The 13,680-nt window shown below is 32.5% G+C and overlaps 1 protein-coding gene across 1 annotated transcript in view; it reads left to right on the top strand.

The window, feature by feature from the left end:
- The window catches only part of Sirt1 (NAD-dependent protein deacetylase sirtuin-1), a 132,448-nt gene that overhangs the window by 52,389 nt on the left and 66,379 nt on the right, over nt 1-13,680 (top strand). Inside the window, exon 4 of the mRNA XM_090409048.1 lies at nt 6,182-6,426. Within this exon, the coding sequence (XP_090265174.1) occupies nt 6,182-6,426 (245 nt within the window). The remainder of the gene's footprint in view (nt 1-6,181; nt 6,427-13,680) is intronic.

Below are 13,680 nucleotides of genomic sequence, written 5' to 3'. Positions count from 1 at the left end.
GATTTGGGGAACACTTATCATCAGAGATCCCACCTTACATTCCAGGCCACCTACAACTGCCTTTAGAGGGCGCTCCACCTAGATAGGACTTTAGTGTCAAACCAACGTTGTTGGACTTAGTATTGTGTGTTATTTGTGTATATGTTACATTAGTTTTTTTGTAATCCCTGAAGATGTCTCAGTGACTGGGACGAAATATAGGAAGTATTAAATTCTGTTTTAATCCTTTCTGAGTGCTGTATACAATCCATTAAGCCACCAACATGATGGCATAGGAGCCCTGTGGACTATTTGTCTGGGTTGCTGTTGGGAGAGTTATTAATTATTTTCTGAGTTATTCTAGTTATTCTTTGATTATAACCATTTAGTAGGGTTCTTTGTCTGATAGTTTACAATTCCTTTTTAAGAGGTTCTTTAGTAGTAATCTTGTGTGCACTAGATACTCGGTATTGTATGATGCCATATTTTTGAGATGGATGGTGGGCTGATGTATTGTGGATGGAGTGAACTGTAAAAGTTGGTTTTTGGTAGACAAGTGGAAATGGATTCATCTTATTTGCATTGGATGTATATATCTGGAAAGGACATTCCTTTGGTGATTCTTTTGTGAACTTAATACAATGATGTCAGGTGTTTATTTTATTTTTTTGTAGAAATGACTGTAGTTCTGGTTCTGTGAGACTTCACACTGCAACAATGTCATCAATGTATTACAGCTAAATTGCTGGGTTTTGGGTCAATAGAGAAAATTCTTTCTTCCAGGTGTTCAAGATAAAAGTTGGCTAGGTTAGGCGATAGTGATCAGTCCATTGCAGTTCCTTTCACTTGTTTGCATATTTTATCTTTCCACATGAAGTAACCAGATGTCATTGTAAATTTGAATGAGTCCACTATGTTTGATGGAAATTTCTGGGCTAGAAATGCTATTGTCTCTTAGTGAGGGATATTTGTGAAGAGAGCATATCAAAGCTTACCAACAGGTCTGTATCTGCAAGTTTTTATCTTTTATTCTTGCAAGAAATTCTGTGGAATTTTTTATTAAAAAAGCTGAGTAGCCAATAAGGGGACAAAGAAGGTTTGAGATTTTAGATGTGGGACTGCCTTTAGAATCCACAATAGGTCTAAGTGGTCAGTTATTTTTATGTAATTTTGGTGAGCCATGGATTCAAGGGGGGGGGTGCATCTTGCATAGTATGTTCTTAGTGTTTTGATAGTTCTTGATCTACAGATGGTGTTTTCTCCAGTAACTTGTGGAGTTCATTGAGTTGATCTTTGGTAGTATCTGTATTAATCTGGGAGTATATATTTTGATAACAAGAAGTAATTTCATTTTTCGATCATAAGTTTTAGAATCTAGGGCTATAGTGATGTTCTTTTATCAGCTTTTTTGATAACCATGTTATCATTGACTCAATTTCAGCCCAATAGTTTAAACCTATGAACATGCAACTATATACATAGAGCTCTACTGTTTCTTCATTCAAATTCCTTATTGTTGTTCACATTGATGATGTCTTACAATACGTAAGACAAAATATTTGTATAATAAATTAATTTTTACTGTGGTACACATATGATTCTATAGTTTCAGATGTTTTGTAGGTGAAATATACCAATGACTATAGGTATTTTTTTTTTAATGTGAAAGAAAATCCACTTTCTTTCTGAGTTGTTTTCACATAAAAAAGAAAGAACGAAACATTATTTAAATAAGGTAACATGATAAATTCATGGCAGAAAATATCCCAGAGGAATTCAATCAGGAATATATTATATTTCAGTACTTTGAATGGGAGGGGAGAGGGACATCTAAAACTTGAATTGTGATAGATGAGATTCAATCTTAAATATAGCAATGTCAGTATGAAAGTTTTACGATGGCTACTCCACATAATTTAAGGTTTGGTTAAAGATAAAATCCCAGATGATTGAAGCAGATCATTCCTTGTGTCATTATAATCAGCTTTGATTATAATTTATAAAATTGGAAGTAAAACAGAATATAAGAATTAGAGAAGTATCCTTACTGGATGTTTTTAGAAAAATTTATGCAAACATTCTTAGAGGCCAGTTAAAATGGTTGAAAGGAAATTATCCTTTCAAATGGCCAAGAAATCATGGGAATATATAATGAGGATCTTTATTTAGATTTTGTTGATCTAAAAAAAAAAAAAAAAGCATATAATGAGACATAAGAGAAAAAGTATTCCACACGCTAAATTTTAATAGCATAAATGGACTCTTATACAGTTGTGGTTAGAATAGAAGATGATTTAATATTAAAGTAGCCATAGTTTTGCATGCGTCTATATTGACCACCCTATTAAGGAAAGTGATATTAAATCTGGTATTCAAATATGGATATTATATTTAGTTCTCTATGGAGAGGATGTTGTTCTCTTAAATCACCAACAGATTTTCATGACTTATAGCCATGTTAAATAATTCCTGTAAGAAATTGGGAATGAAAATAGGCAGGTAAACAAAAATCATCTGCATTCTCGGTAGTAAATCTGGAGATCATTAAAACTATTTAGGCACAATTTTAGTGAAGATTGTAAATTCAATATTGAAGCAAACAATAAAGAAAAGAAGATAGATCAGTTTGGTGAAAAGTCAGTTGTGAATGAGTTTATAATGAGAAATTAGCCCAAAACCAAGCTGCTATTGTTAGCACAGTATATAAAACATTGTTCAAACCAGTTTTAACAATTTGATCTAAGAGTTGAGTTAGAAACAAAACAGTTGATCAAAAACTGGAGACTACAGATATAAAAATTCTGAGAAAATTGAGGGTAATCAGATAAAAGTAGAAGAACAATATTAAAAATGTAAGAATCAGGAAATAACTTGACATTTTTTTTTTAGAATGTGTAATCAAAACTTATCTATAGTATCATGATCATTTAAACAGAGTGAGCAGTAAAAAATAAGCAATACAGATGTTTGAAGCAGAAATGGGGGGAGGTGGACACAATGAATCAAAACAAGATATAGATGAGTTGATTGCAAATGTTTTGAAAGATCAAAAAAGTAAGAGTAGATCAGAGATAGAGCTTATGGACTCTCATTTGATAGATAAGAAACTTGTCGCTTCGTAACTGTTTCTTATCTCCAGTTTTTCCATTTTAATTGTGTTAGACTATCATATCTCATATACCCTTTGAGGATGCAAACCAAAAAAATAGTAATGAGAATATTTTCTCCTCCTGTTGTAGCTGATTATTATTCACATAATATATTTGCAGAAGATTCATGTCCACTTCCAAAACCAAAGGTCATGGCATTTAAAGGCAAGACCCAGTTAGAAGCAAAATTTGCATCAACAGTGATATTATAGAACAGGTTAATACATTCAAATATCTTATGAAAGGGAGAAGACAATGAAACATAAAATAACTAATTATATACAAATAACAAAAACTATCAATCGGATATTCAATCCAAATTTAATAAGCAAGAAAACAAGAATAAGAATCCATAACTCAATAGCAAAACCTATCATAACATACTGTATGGCTCAGAAGCCTGGACCATAATTCAAACAGTTAGAAAAAGACTGATAAGTTCCGAAATGAGATTTCATGTGCAAAACAGCTGGATATAATAGACAAAAGAAATAGTGATATCTTAAAGGAACTTGAGGTGATATCTGTTTTAGACTACATTGATCTTTATAGAGTGAGATGGAGACAACATAGAAAGAATGAGTGAACAAAGACTCCTCAAGGGAGAAGGAATAGAGGATGGCCTTTGAAAAGATTGGAAGAAACTGTAACAGGCCACTAGGCCTATTACTGGAAAGGAAGAAGAAGATATATTTGCAAAATACTTATTATTCCATTATCATATCTGTATTATTCATTATTCCTGAGGAGCTGGTTATGCTTAATTCATTTCTTTTTTTTTCTCATTATTTACAATCTACAGTATAAAATCATTTTGCATTAATCTCAGCATTCATAGTTAATTGTAAATTCAAATTTTGCTTTAAATTTTTAATGAGACGTGTAGTTAATTCTAGTTGTGGCTTATATTTGTCATATACTTAATAACTGACAATTACCTAGGTAATTGTCTGGGTCATCTCTCAGTCACTTTTGCTATTAAAATCTCTGTTAATAACCCTTTACTTTTTTATTTCATTAAGTAACTGGTCCATGATACCACTACAGTGACTCAACTGCCTTCATGTTAAGCACTATACTACTTCAGCATCCTCTACTCAATAGAAATTCAGTGTGTGTGTGTGTGTGTGTGTGTTATTGATCTCATAGTCTAATAAATCATTCTGTATAAGCACTAGTGTCCCTATCCTCTTTCCTTATTCTCTCCTAGCAGCAGCAGCATTATCATTATGTACTTTGCTTTTCCTATTTTTTTATGTCATGAACATGCTCATTAAGCTACAATTCAGAAATCCCATAATGCACACCTTAATTTCTTTAGTTAATCTTTGTACATTAGTATATAAGAATATGATAGTATATACTCAGATCTTAAAATTCTCCTTGCATTAATCTGAACATTCCTCCAGTTATTACTTAGAATACCTTCACTGCCACAACCAATCACTCATCATAAATTTTCTTGGGTTTCATTTATAAATCTCTTAAAAATGTTACAAAGTTATGGCAATGTCCATCAGCATGCAGATAGATACCTCACCACTAAACGATTTCTGATATTAGAAAACTGATTCTATAAAACTAGTCATGCTCAGTGCACATAGCCTGCTTAATGGATTCCCTACTATTAAACCTAAGCTTAATGAAATTATTCTTTTTTACTTTTGATTTAGCACCCAAAAACCATCTTCTGATCTTCTAATTAACCCCATCTTTCAATCATTCATTCACAGAAACGAATATCTCAGAATTTTTTATATATTTCTTATAGACAGAATAAGTGATCAAAAGCATGTTATCTCCAGCCATATTAATTATATTGGAATACCATAATAACTCTGGGCAAGTGTAGTCGATTACAATCGTATGATCTAACCTACTGAAAATGTTCCCTACCTCTCTTACCATAGAAACCCAGGAATTTAACACAAGCAATAGTATAAGCAGAATATGTACTAAAATATGCTCTGTAGAATTTGTCTAACATTCATTCTATCCCTGAGTTGCCACTTTTAATCCCAGAACACTCATCCTATACTAACTGAATCACCTACTAAACTTAACAATTTAATAGAGAATTCAGTTATTCCTACCCCAAAGTAATACTCTTCAGTCAGTTTCCATACTATGATCTGTTATCGGCTAATCATATTCCTCAGTATCGTTCATTGAATTCTCCACAAAGCTTTACAGTTAATTTAATTAGTTCTGAGCACTACTCACAAATAAATCAGGTATTGCCTTTACTACTTTCATCATACTTCATATGATCAGAATAATCTCTTGTGACTTATTGCATGCAGTCTGTCCCCCCCCCCTTCTCATCCAGATTTAAATCCTTCAGAAGTCAATATCACATACTTTTCTTCAGTCTCCTGCCCACATGATACAATACAAATAAAAAATTATTGACTAATATAAATACTGCTTGGAACTGAGTTACTTTGTTTACAATCTAAACTTATTCTAATCTTATATATTCTTCTTCTTCTTCCTTTTTTTGTATTAGGCCTATTGGCCTGTTACAGAGCTGTCCTTAGTCTTTTCAAATCATATCTGTCCCAAGTATAAGGTGGTTAGCCCTATGCCTCCCAGTGTGTCCTATGTCTGTAGATGCATCTGTTCACGAGGCCATTTTGCCTTTTCTGGGGGACGAAAAACTTGAGTTTCTGAGTGAAAAAACCCCTACCTCCATATGAGACCGGCTAACTCACCTTTAGTCAAACGAGATCAGATAAAGGTTCCTGACGTCAATGACGGGAATTGAACCCAGGTCTTTCTGACCAAAGGGTTTTGTCTGTACTGACTGAGCTACAGAGGCTCATATGAAATATTGTATATCAAACCAATTATATTCTTATAATTAAAGACTGTGGTATAATCTCTGCAGTACTGTATATATCACATTTAAATATATGAGGTTTGAAAATAGATTACTTTGACCTTTCATTTGTGTTGTATGTTTAGAGCTAAATTAGAATTGTAGGCATATTATTAACTGAAATGCAGCATATTCATTTTGAAATAATGCATCTTTAACTTTGCTTTAACAGGTCCAATTAGTTGGGTTCAGAGACAAATGAGTCTTGGAACAGATCCTAGAATCATTTTAATGGAATTGGTACCGAAAGGTACTTTAATTCCTCCACATTTAGATGAAGTTACTCTTTGGAAAATTGTCGTAAATATGTTAAGTGAACCCCCCCCTCGTTCTAAACTTGCTCATGTTAATACTATAGATGATGTTGTACATCTCATGCAGACTTGCAAGAATGTTATGGTTCTTACAGGAGCAGGGGTAAGTGGAGAAGCATATAAATGTACTTTTGTTACCATTTTGAAATTTCACCTCTTGATTGAATTTTAAATTAAAATATTTATAACATTAAAATGTTGATATGATAAAGAATTAAATATTAACCACATTACAAAATTAACTTCTCTTTTATGATCATTGTAGTTTTTAAAGTGATAACTATTTTGCTTGTATTTTAGGTATATATGTGCCTAGATAATCTAATAGTAATATCTCATTATGTCTTATTAAATAAAGTGCAACTGCAATATAGGATTAATCTATGAAATTAGCATTACATCTAAAATTTAAATAGTTAAAATTGATATTATATTTTTTTCTCTCTCTTTCTGTGTTGAATATCATATGATCATTGTTATTTTACTGTTTTTAAATAATATTTTTATAAACTGGTTTGTTATGTTATATAAATGATTGTGTTTATTTGATTTTTTATTTCTTGTTGCATCTAACCTATATGTGATCTGTACTATTCACTGAGCATAGATCACATAGCACTGCCTTTAAGAAAGTGGACCTGTAGAAAATATTTAGTTTCAGGTGGCTCAACTACAAGATTTATTGCAAAATATATCTGTGAATGCACTAGTTAAAGTTTTAACAATTATGATGAGTAATTGAGTAAACATTTCTAGTCACATCTCTTAGTCTCTGTACTGATCAGGGGAAGGAAGAAGCTTTCAACACCCACTAAACACGATAATAAACTTCTTGAATTTAATTCAATAGTTTATCTTGAATTTCTTAAAAGGAAGGCAATTTCAAGTAGTATGATGTGGATTGATTTCAAAATAGAAGATTGGACAGCGAGATTTATTTATGCCCATGGTGCCACAGTAAGTTCTACTATAGTACGTACGCCCACATATACGAGACCCTTCGACACTTCTGCACATATCAAAAGAAGGAGAATCCATTCCGATAATAGGATAATCAATCCGTATTGTGGAATGAGTGTGTAATAATAAACACTCATTCCACGTGTAATAATAAACACTCATTCCACGTGTAATAATAAACACTCATTCCACGTGTAATAATAAACACTCATTGTGGAATGAGTGTTTATTATTACACGTGGGAAAATTAACTTCTCTTTTATGATCATTGTAGTTTTTAAAGTGATAACTATTTTGCTTGTATTTTACGTATAAAGCACGTGATTTTGCATGTTGTGACCAATTTGTACATCACCTTATTTCTTTCTCCCCTTCAACATGAATTGACTCTTCTTGGCAGTCTTCCAATGCAAACTCTCGCTTCTGTGATCGGACTATAAGGACGAAGTGCGGGAATTTTTCAAGTCATTAGAGAGGGTAATTGACATAATGAAAAAATTAGGTCTCCTTGTTGGAGATCTAAACAGCAGAGTAAGAAATGAATATGTGGAAATGTTTAGCAAAAATTTTAAGGAAAGAGCAAAACTAATAATAATGGTAATTACCTGCTAGATTTCTGTTTAAGACACAAAATAGACATTACTAACACTATGTTTCAACATAAAAGTGTGCACAGTTTCACACAGAAAACTCAAGAAATAAGTCTCTCATTGACTGTGTTATTATTGATAATGCTATTCTTCATGCTGTTTCAGGATAATACAGGGATTTGAAATAGGAAGTGATCACCATTTAGTTTTGAGTAGAATAAAGATGCATATCATATTAAAAAGAATACATGTAAGAAAATCCTAAAAAGAATCAAACAAGCAGTTTCAGAAGTGAACTTTAGACTCAAATATATAAGTATTATTGGTAGGGAAAAAATGAAACTGAATGAGAATTATAGAGGAATTCTCTAATTCAGAAAGATTTATGCAAGCATGTATACGGTGAGCTAAGAAAAATTATGAAGAGAAAAATAGGGAAGATCAATATGGATTGATGAAAATAAGTTCCCAAAACTTGATTTTCACTGTACTAATACTCAAATAATCAAATAATCATGGGAATATAATATAATAAGGATCTCATTTTAAGCATTGTTGATATCAGAAAAAAAAAGTATATAGTAAGGTACCAAGGTTAAAACTTATCAGAAAGCTAAATTTGTATGGTGTAAATGGAACCTTCTATAAAATGATACATAGCATGTACATAAGTTATTGCAAGCCAGTAGTTGGAATTAAAGGGTATGTAGGAAGATTATCTGATGTTAAATCAGGTGAAAAAATATGACTGTACATTTTCTCCACTGTCATTTATAATCTATCTATGAATCACATAATTAAGTAAAGTGGTATGTTTAAAGATGAGTAAATGTGTAAAAAGATGTTTAAAGAGGAAATATTAATCTTGTTTACTATACAGATGACATTTAACTCTTAAAAAGTCATCTACCAAATTAAATAATTTGGCCAGAGATTTCAGAAAGATTAAAATTATGAAAAAAAAAAAATATTAACTGCATTATTGGTAAGGAGCCTATAGAATAGATCATCTATTTTAGCTATATTAAGTGCTTTTATGTGTATGCATATGTTGCTTAAACTCAAAGCTAGATAATTGGGAAAAGACTTCTAGATTGCCTATAACGAATGCAAAGACCAAACCAGAGTAAGAAGGGCTTCAGACCCAGGGTGGTACATCCCCATTACTAGATATCCACCTAATTACTGAACAAGGATGGCCTGGAAATATAGGACATAACCAAATATCTTCTGTTGGCCTGAACTACAAAAATATGATAATTCAACATAAGAAAATGTAATACCAGCTGTATTACATTACCTGGTTAATCCTCCCCCCCCCCCACCCATATATGCCAAGAAACTAGAGTGAACAGTGAAAGTATTCAACACTAAACATGAAAATAAACTTCTTAAATGATAGGCAGTTGGAAAATTGGAATGAATGTCTTTTTTATGAAAGAGGGGAATTCTTGAGTGATTAGAGAGGATGGCTGATGTGAAGGAAAAGTTGGTTTTTCTGAGATACTTAAGCAGAAGAATAGGAAATGAATACCTTGGAAATGTTTTGAGTAACTTTGCAGAAAAGAGAGTAATGCTAATAATAATGGATACCTGTGGGATTTCTCTTTAAGGATATGAACCAGTTCATTACAGACACCATATTTCAACATAAATATGTGCTTAAATTCACATAGAGAGAGCACGCAAGAAATAAGAAAAGTTTTATTGACTTGGCTGTTATTAATAGCACCATGTTCTGGCTGATTCAAGATATAAGAAAATAAAATGGATTTGAAATAACGATCTCTATTTAGTTTTGAGAAAGATAAGTCTGATATTGAAAAGAAAAATATCCGTGAAAATTTTAAAATGAATTTAAAGTCAAGCAGCTTTCAGAGATGAACTCTCAACTCAGTATACAAATATCACTGAAATAAAATGAACAAGTCTTAAAAACAAGAACAAAACCTTAGAAACCCATTGACAGAATTTCCAACCAATTCCTTCAGTTTCTTATAAACATGCATAAAACAACAAGTAATTGATGGATGAACCCATACGCAACTCAGCTTCAAACATATAAAAGTAACTTCTCATCCTCTTCTTCTAGCTATGTTCTTTGGAATAGGCTTCCTCATACTGATTTTTCCCAAGAAATATGGCTTCCTTCTGTTCAAAAAATACATCAACAGTCAGTTGGCCACATGTGGTACTCCTTTGATATAGGTTTTGCAAATTTTGATATGTGGGATTGATATTTTTAAAAAAAAAATACCTTTTTTTTAAAATGCATGTACAAAAAAATTATTTATGAGCGATATGTAAAAAGATTGTAAGATTATATATTTTTTGTTGTTTTTCTTCCAACAGTATTATTAAGTATTATCACAATATGGAACAATATCAACAAATCTTTTTTATTTTTTAATGTTCATTTTTCATATTAAAAAATTTCTATGGGTATAGATGAGCCCTTTGGTTGGAAAAATCTGGGTTCAAATCCCATCTGCACATCTGTAATGAGAGGAATCTTTAATCAAGTGTTTTCAATCAAATGATGAGTTAGCCAGTCTCATATAGTATTATAGGACTTTTTTTCTCCCAGAAAGTCAGGTTTTTCATCCCTCAAAACAGGCAAACAAACTAGTAGCCCTTGAACACATATCTACAGACATATGATACTAACTGTGAGATGGAAGAGATTAGAGCATCACTATCTTATCCTTCTACTGCACATTATGGATTTCTGATAGTGATCCATAATAGTCAACCTCTTGGATGGAAATTATACTCTTGCATGATGGAAATGATAAGACAATGTGGGGGGGAAAAAAGCACTAGATTTTCACAGAAAAATGTAAGAAAAATTATTTTAGCATCACATGATAAAAGACAAGATCTCCAGTAACTATTATAAATGATTAATCAGATTTGGTGCAGACTTTTCATTCATTAACAAACACTAAATATTATTCAGATATGTTTATGGCTGACACCATCTTCAGAGAGATATGATACAGATGTATTTAACATATAAAAATAAAAAACGAAACATTTCCGAACCATTCCACATTGAAACAACAGTTTTAACATGCATATTATTAGACACACCATGCATGGTCTATACATTGTTATGCAAACTCTGTATGTGATTGCTGGAAAAATTAATGACTTCCACATATGAAATATAAGCCCTTGGCTTCTGTTTAGTGTGTCATGTGAGCAAATGACCTTGGAAGACTCTGAACAACTGATAAAAGTTTTCTCCTCTGAATAAGGTAAGAGAAAGCTTGCCAATCTATCATATGATTTTCTGCAAGAATCTGTACACCGAGTCTGCTTCTTTCTTCTCTCATTTTCAACATTTCCTACATGCTATTTTTTACAGATTTTAAAAGTTCTTCCAATTTGACCCAATTACACCTTTCTGCAGGAACAGGGAATCTTGTATATTATCCCAGGATGTTTGTAGAATGGAACATTGTCTTTAGGAGAACATAGAAAGCTTTGTAAAGTGTTAACTGGTTTGATGGCCATTCTAATATTCACTGGTTTTAATAATTGAACTATTTTTCTTGATGTGTTGCCAACTTATGGTAGAGAGACCATGCCTTTGTAATTGATTTCCTGTTTAACATAGGACCTTTCATTTGGAACTGAACCAAATCAGATTTGAAGCTTTCATTTCATCATTCTTGAGTAAAGTGTTATTTTTTAAAGTTCTGATAATACCTAACTTTATAGGTTCAAAAGAGAAAAACAAGCTACCTGTAACCAAGGTAGCTACATTACCTCTGATTGGAGAAAGTGACCATGCAGTCTTGACTTGGGAGATTGTAAAAAAATGGGCAATATTCTGTCAAAAAAGGGATATATGTGGAACTACAAGGTAGGTGATTATGGCAAGCTTAGGAGGAAACTCGAAGCTGTGCCATGGCATAAAAACCTGCAGGGAAGGATGCTAGTAGTGCATGGGAGATAATTTGGTGGCAGACAGAGAGTTGAAGTTTAGTGGACATATTGATAATATAGCTCATAAAATTACTTGGGTATTGAAAAACACACTAACAAGTAGAGATAAGGAAGTTATTATTCCTCTTTATAAGGTCTTGATATGTCCACATCTGGATTACTGTGTTCGGATCTGGTCTTCCTGTGGATGAGGCAGTGGTGGAGGTCAAGGGCGAGCAACCAAGATGGTGAGTGGAATGTTGAGAGGCGAAAAAGAGGGGATATGAAAGAAACATTTAAGTTACTTAAAGGGTTTTATAGGATTTATGCAGGGGAAATGTTTCAGCACTTGGCTAAAGGAGCAGAACAAGCAGTTATCCCTTTAAATTGAGTAAAAGTATGGTTAGTAGGGGTGTGAGGTCTAGATTTTTTGCTTGGAGAGTTGTAAATGAATGGAATGGGTTGCCAGAGTCAGTTGTTAGCACTTTGTCTGTTAATTGGTTCAAAGAGAGATATGATAGATTGTGTGGATAGTTTGGGTCTTCTGCTATGAATCTTCAGACTACATGGAGGTACCAGTACAATAATAATAATTTTTGTTGAGGGTAATGAAAAAGCTTACGTGTAAATACATAACCATGTGGGTTTGTTCTCTGTAAACTTCTAAAGTTACAGAGAATCTTAGAAGTTCTCTGTAATCCTCCAGCTTTGTTTTTGTTGACATATATAGAAATGGTAATTTACCATCTTCTTCTTCTATTTCTGATATTTTATTTTTAGATGGCGATTATTCAGGGATTGTACAAAATCTTCAAGAACTTTCTGGTTGTGCTTCCATCTAATAAAAAATATCTTCGACATATCTCCACTAGATATGTGACTTTAGGATTAGTGCTGTAGCTTCTTCCTCAGATTTTCCATACATAAATTAGTGATAGTGACAATAGAGGTGAGCCCATTGCCAGACCATATTTTTCATTGAAAATTCTCCCTTTCCAAGTTAGAGAATAAGAATCTGGAAGTTTCTCTACAAACCTTCAAGAAGGGGTTGGAATGTCTGACATGAGGAGTTTTGATAGGCATTTAGAAAGAAGATATGTAGGAGAGCTCTTACAGTTCACTATTGGATGGAAAGGAATGTCCGCTTTATGTACTTTGGGCTAGGCACTCCATACAATCTGGGAGTGACTGGGTATCTTGACTTAAGATTTTTTTAAGACCTGTGAATTCAAATGTATTAGAAATCGCATCACTGGTTTTTGTGTTACAACACAAAGTGGGATCATGATCCATTTCTGAATAAGTGGAAGATTCTGATAACATAGATGTGAGTTTGTTCTCATAATCCATACTGTTTAAAATGACTGTGAATTTCCTTTGTCTGCTGTAAGTATGATGATTTCATCATTATCATGTAAACTTTGTTTTTTCTAATGCTGCAATGTTACTTTTTGGCAGACAAGTTTTTAATAAAAGGAAGTCTTAAGTAATCTTGTGGTTAATGCTTCATCATGTGATAAAACTTGGCTGCTTTTTCAACTTTTGGAATGTGGCTTGGAGTAATAGAATAGTAACTGAAGTCTTTACTTAGAATTGAAGCCTCTATTTCAGTACGACTATAGTTAGAAAATTTTAATATAAATTTATTAGTAGTAAGAGAGTTGATTTGTGACCTCCGTCGTATAAATCCTTTAGAGTCTTTTATTACTGATTTTCTAAAAATCACGGAAATGTACATTCTGCAAACACACAGAGGATTTTTGATCTACTGTGAGTGGAAAGTAAAAAAAAAAATAGACTTGTTCTCCACCGAATAAAAAGAAAATGTCACCACCTACATTGGAAAAATCAATATTCCCAAACATGTGGAATGC

This window comes from Typopeltis vanoorti, chromosome 19, assembly GCF_054136105.1.
Source record: "Typopeltis vanoorti isolate ZY-2024b chromosome 19, IOZ_Tvanoo_1.0, whole genome shotgun sequence".
Taxonomy (NCBI): Eukaryota; Metazoa; Arthropoda; class Arachnida; order Uropygi; family Thelyphonidae; genus Typopeltis; species Typopeltis vanoorti.
Note: the sequence above shows the minus strand (reverse complement) of the source record. Positions and strands in the feature narration are given on the sequence as shown.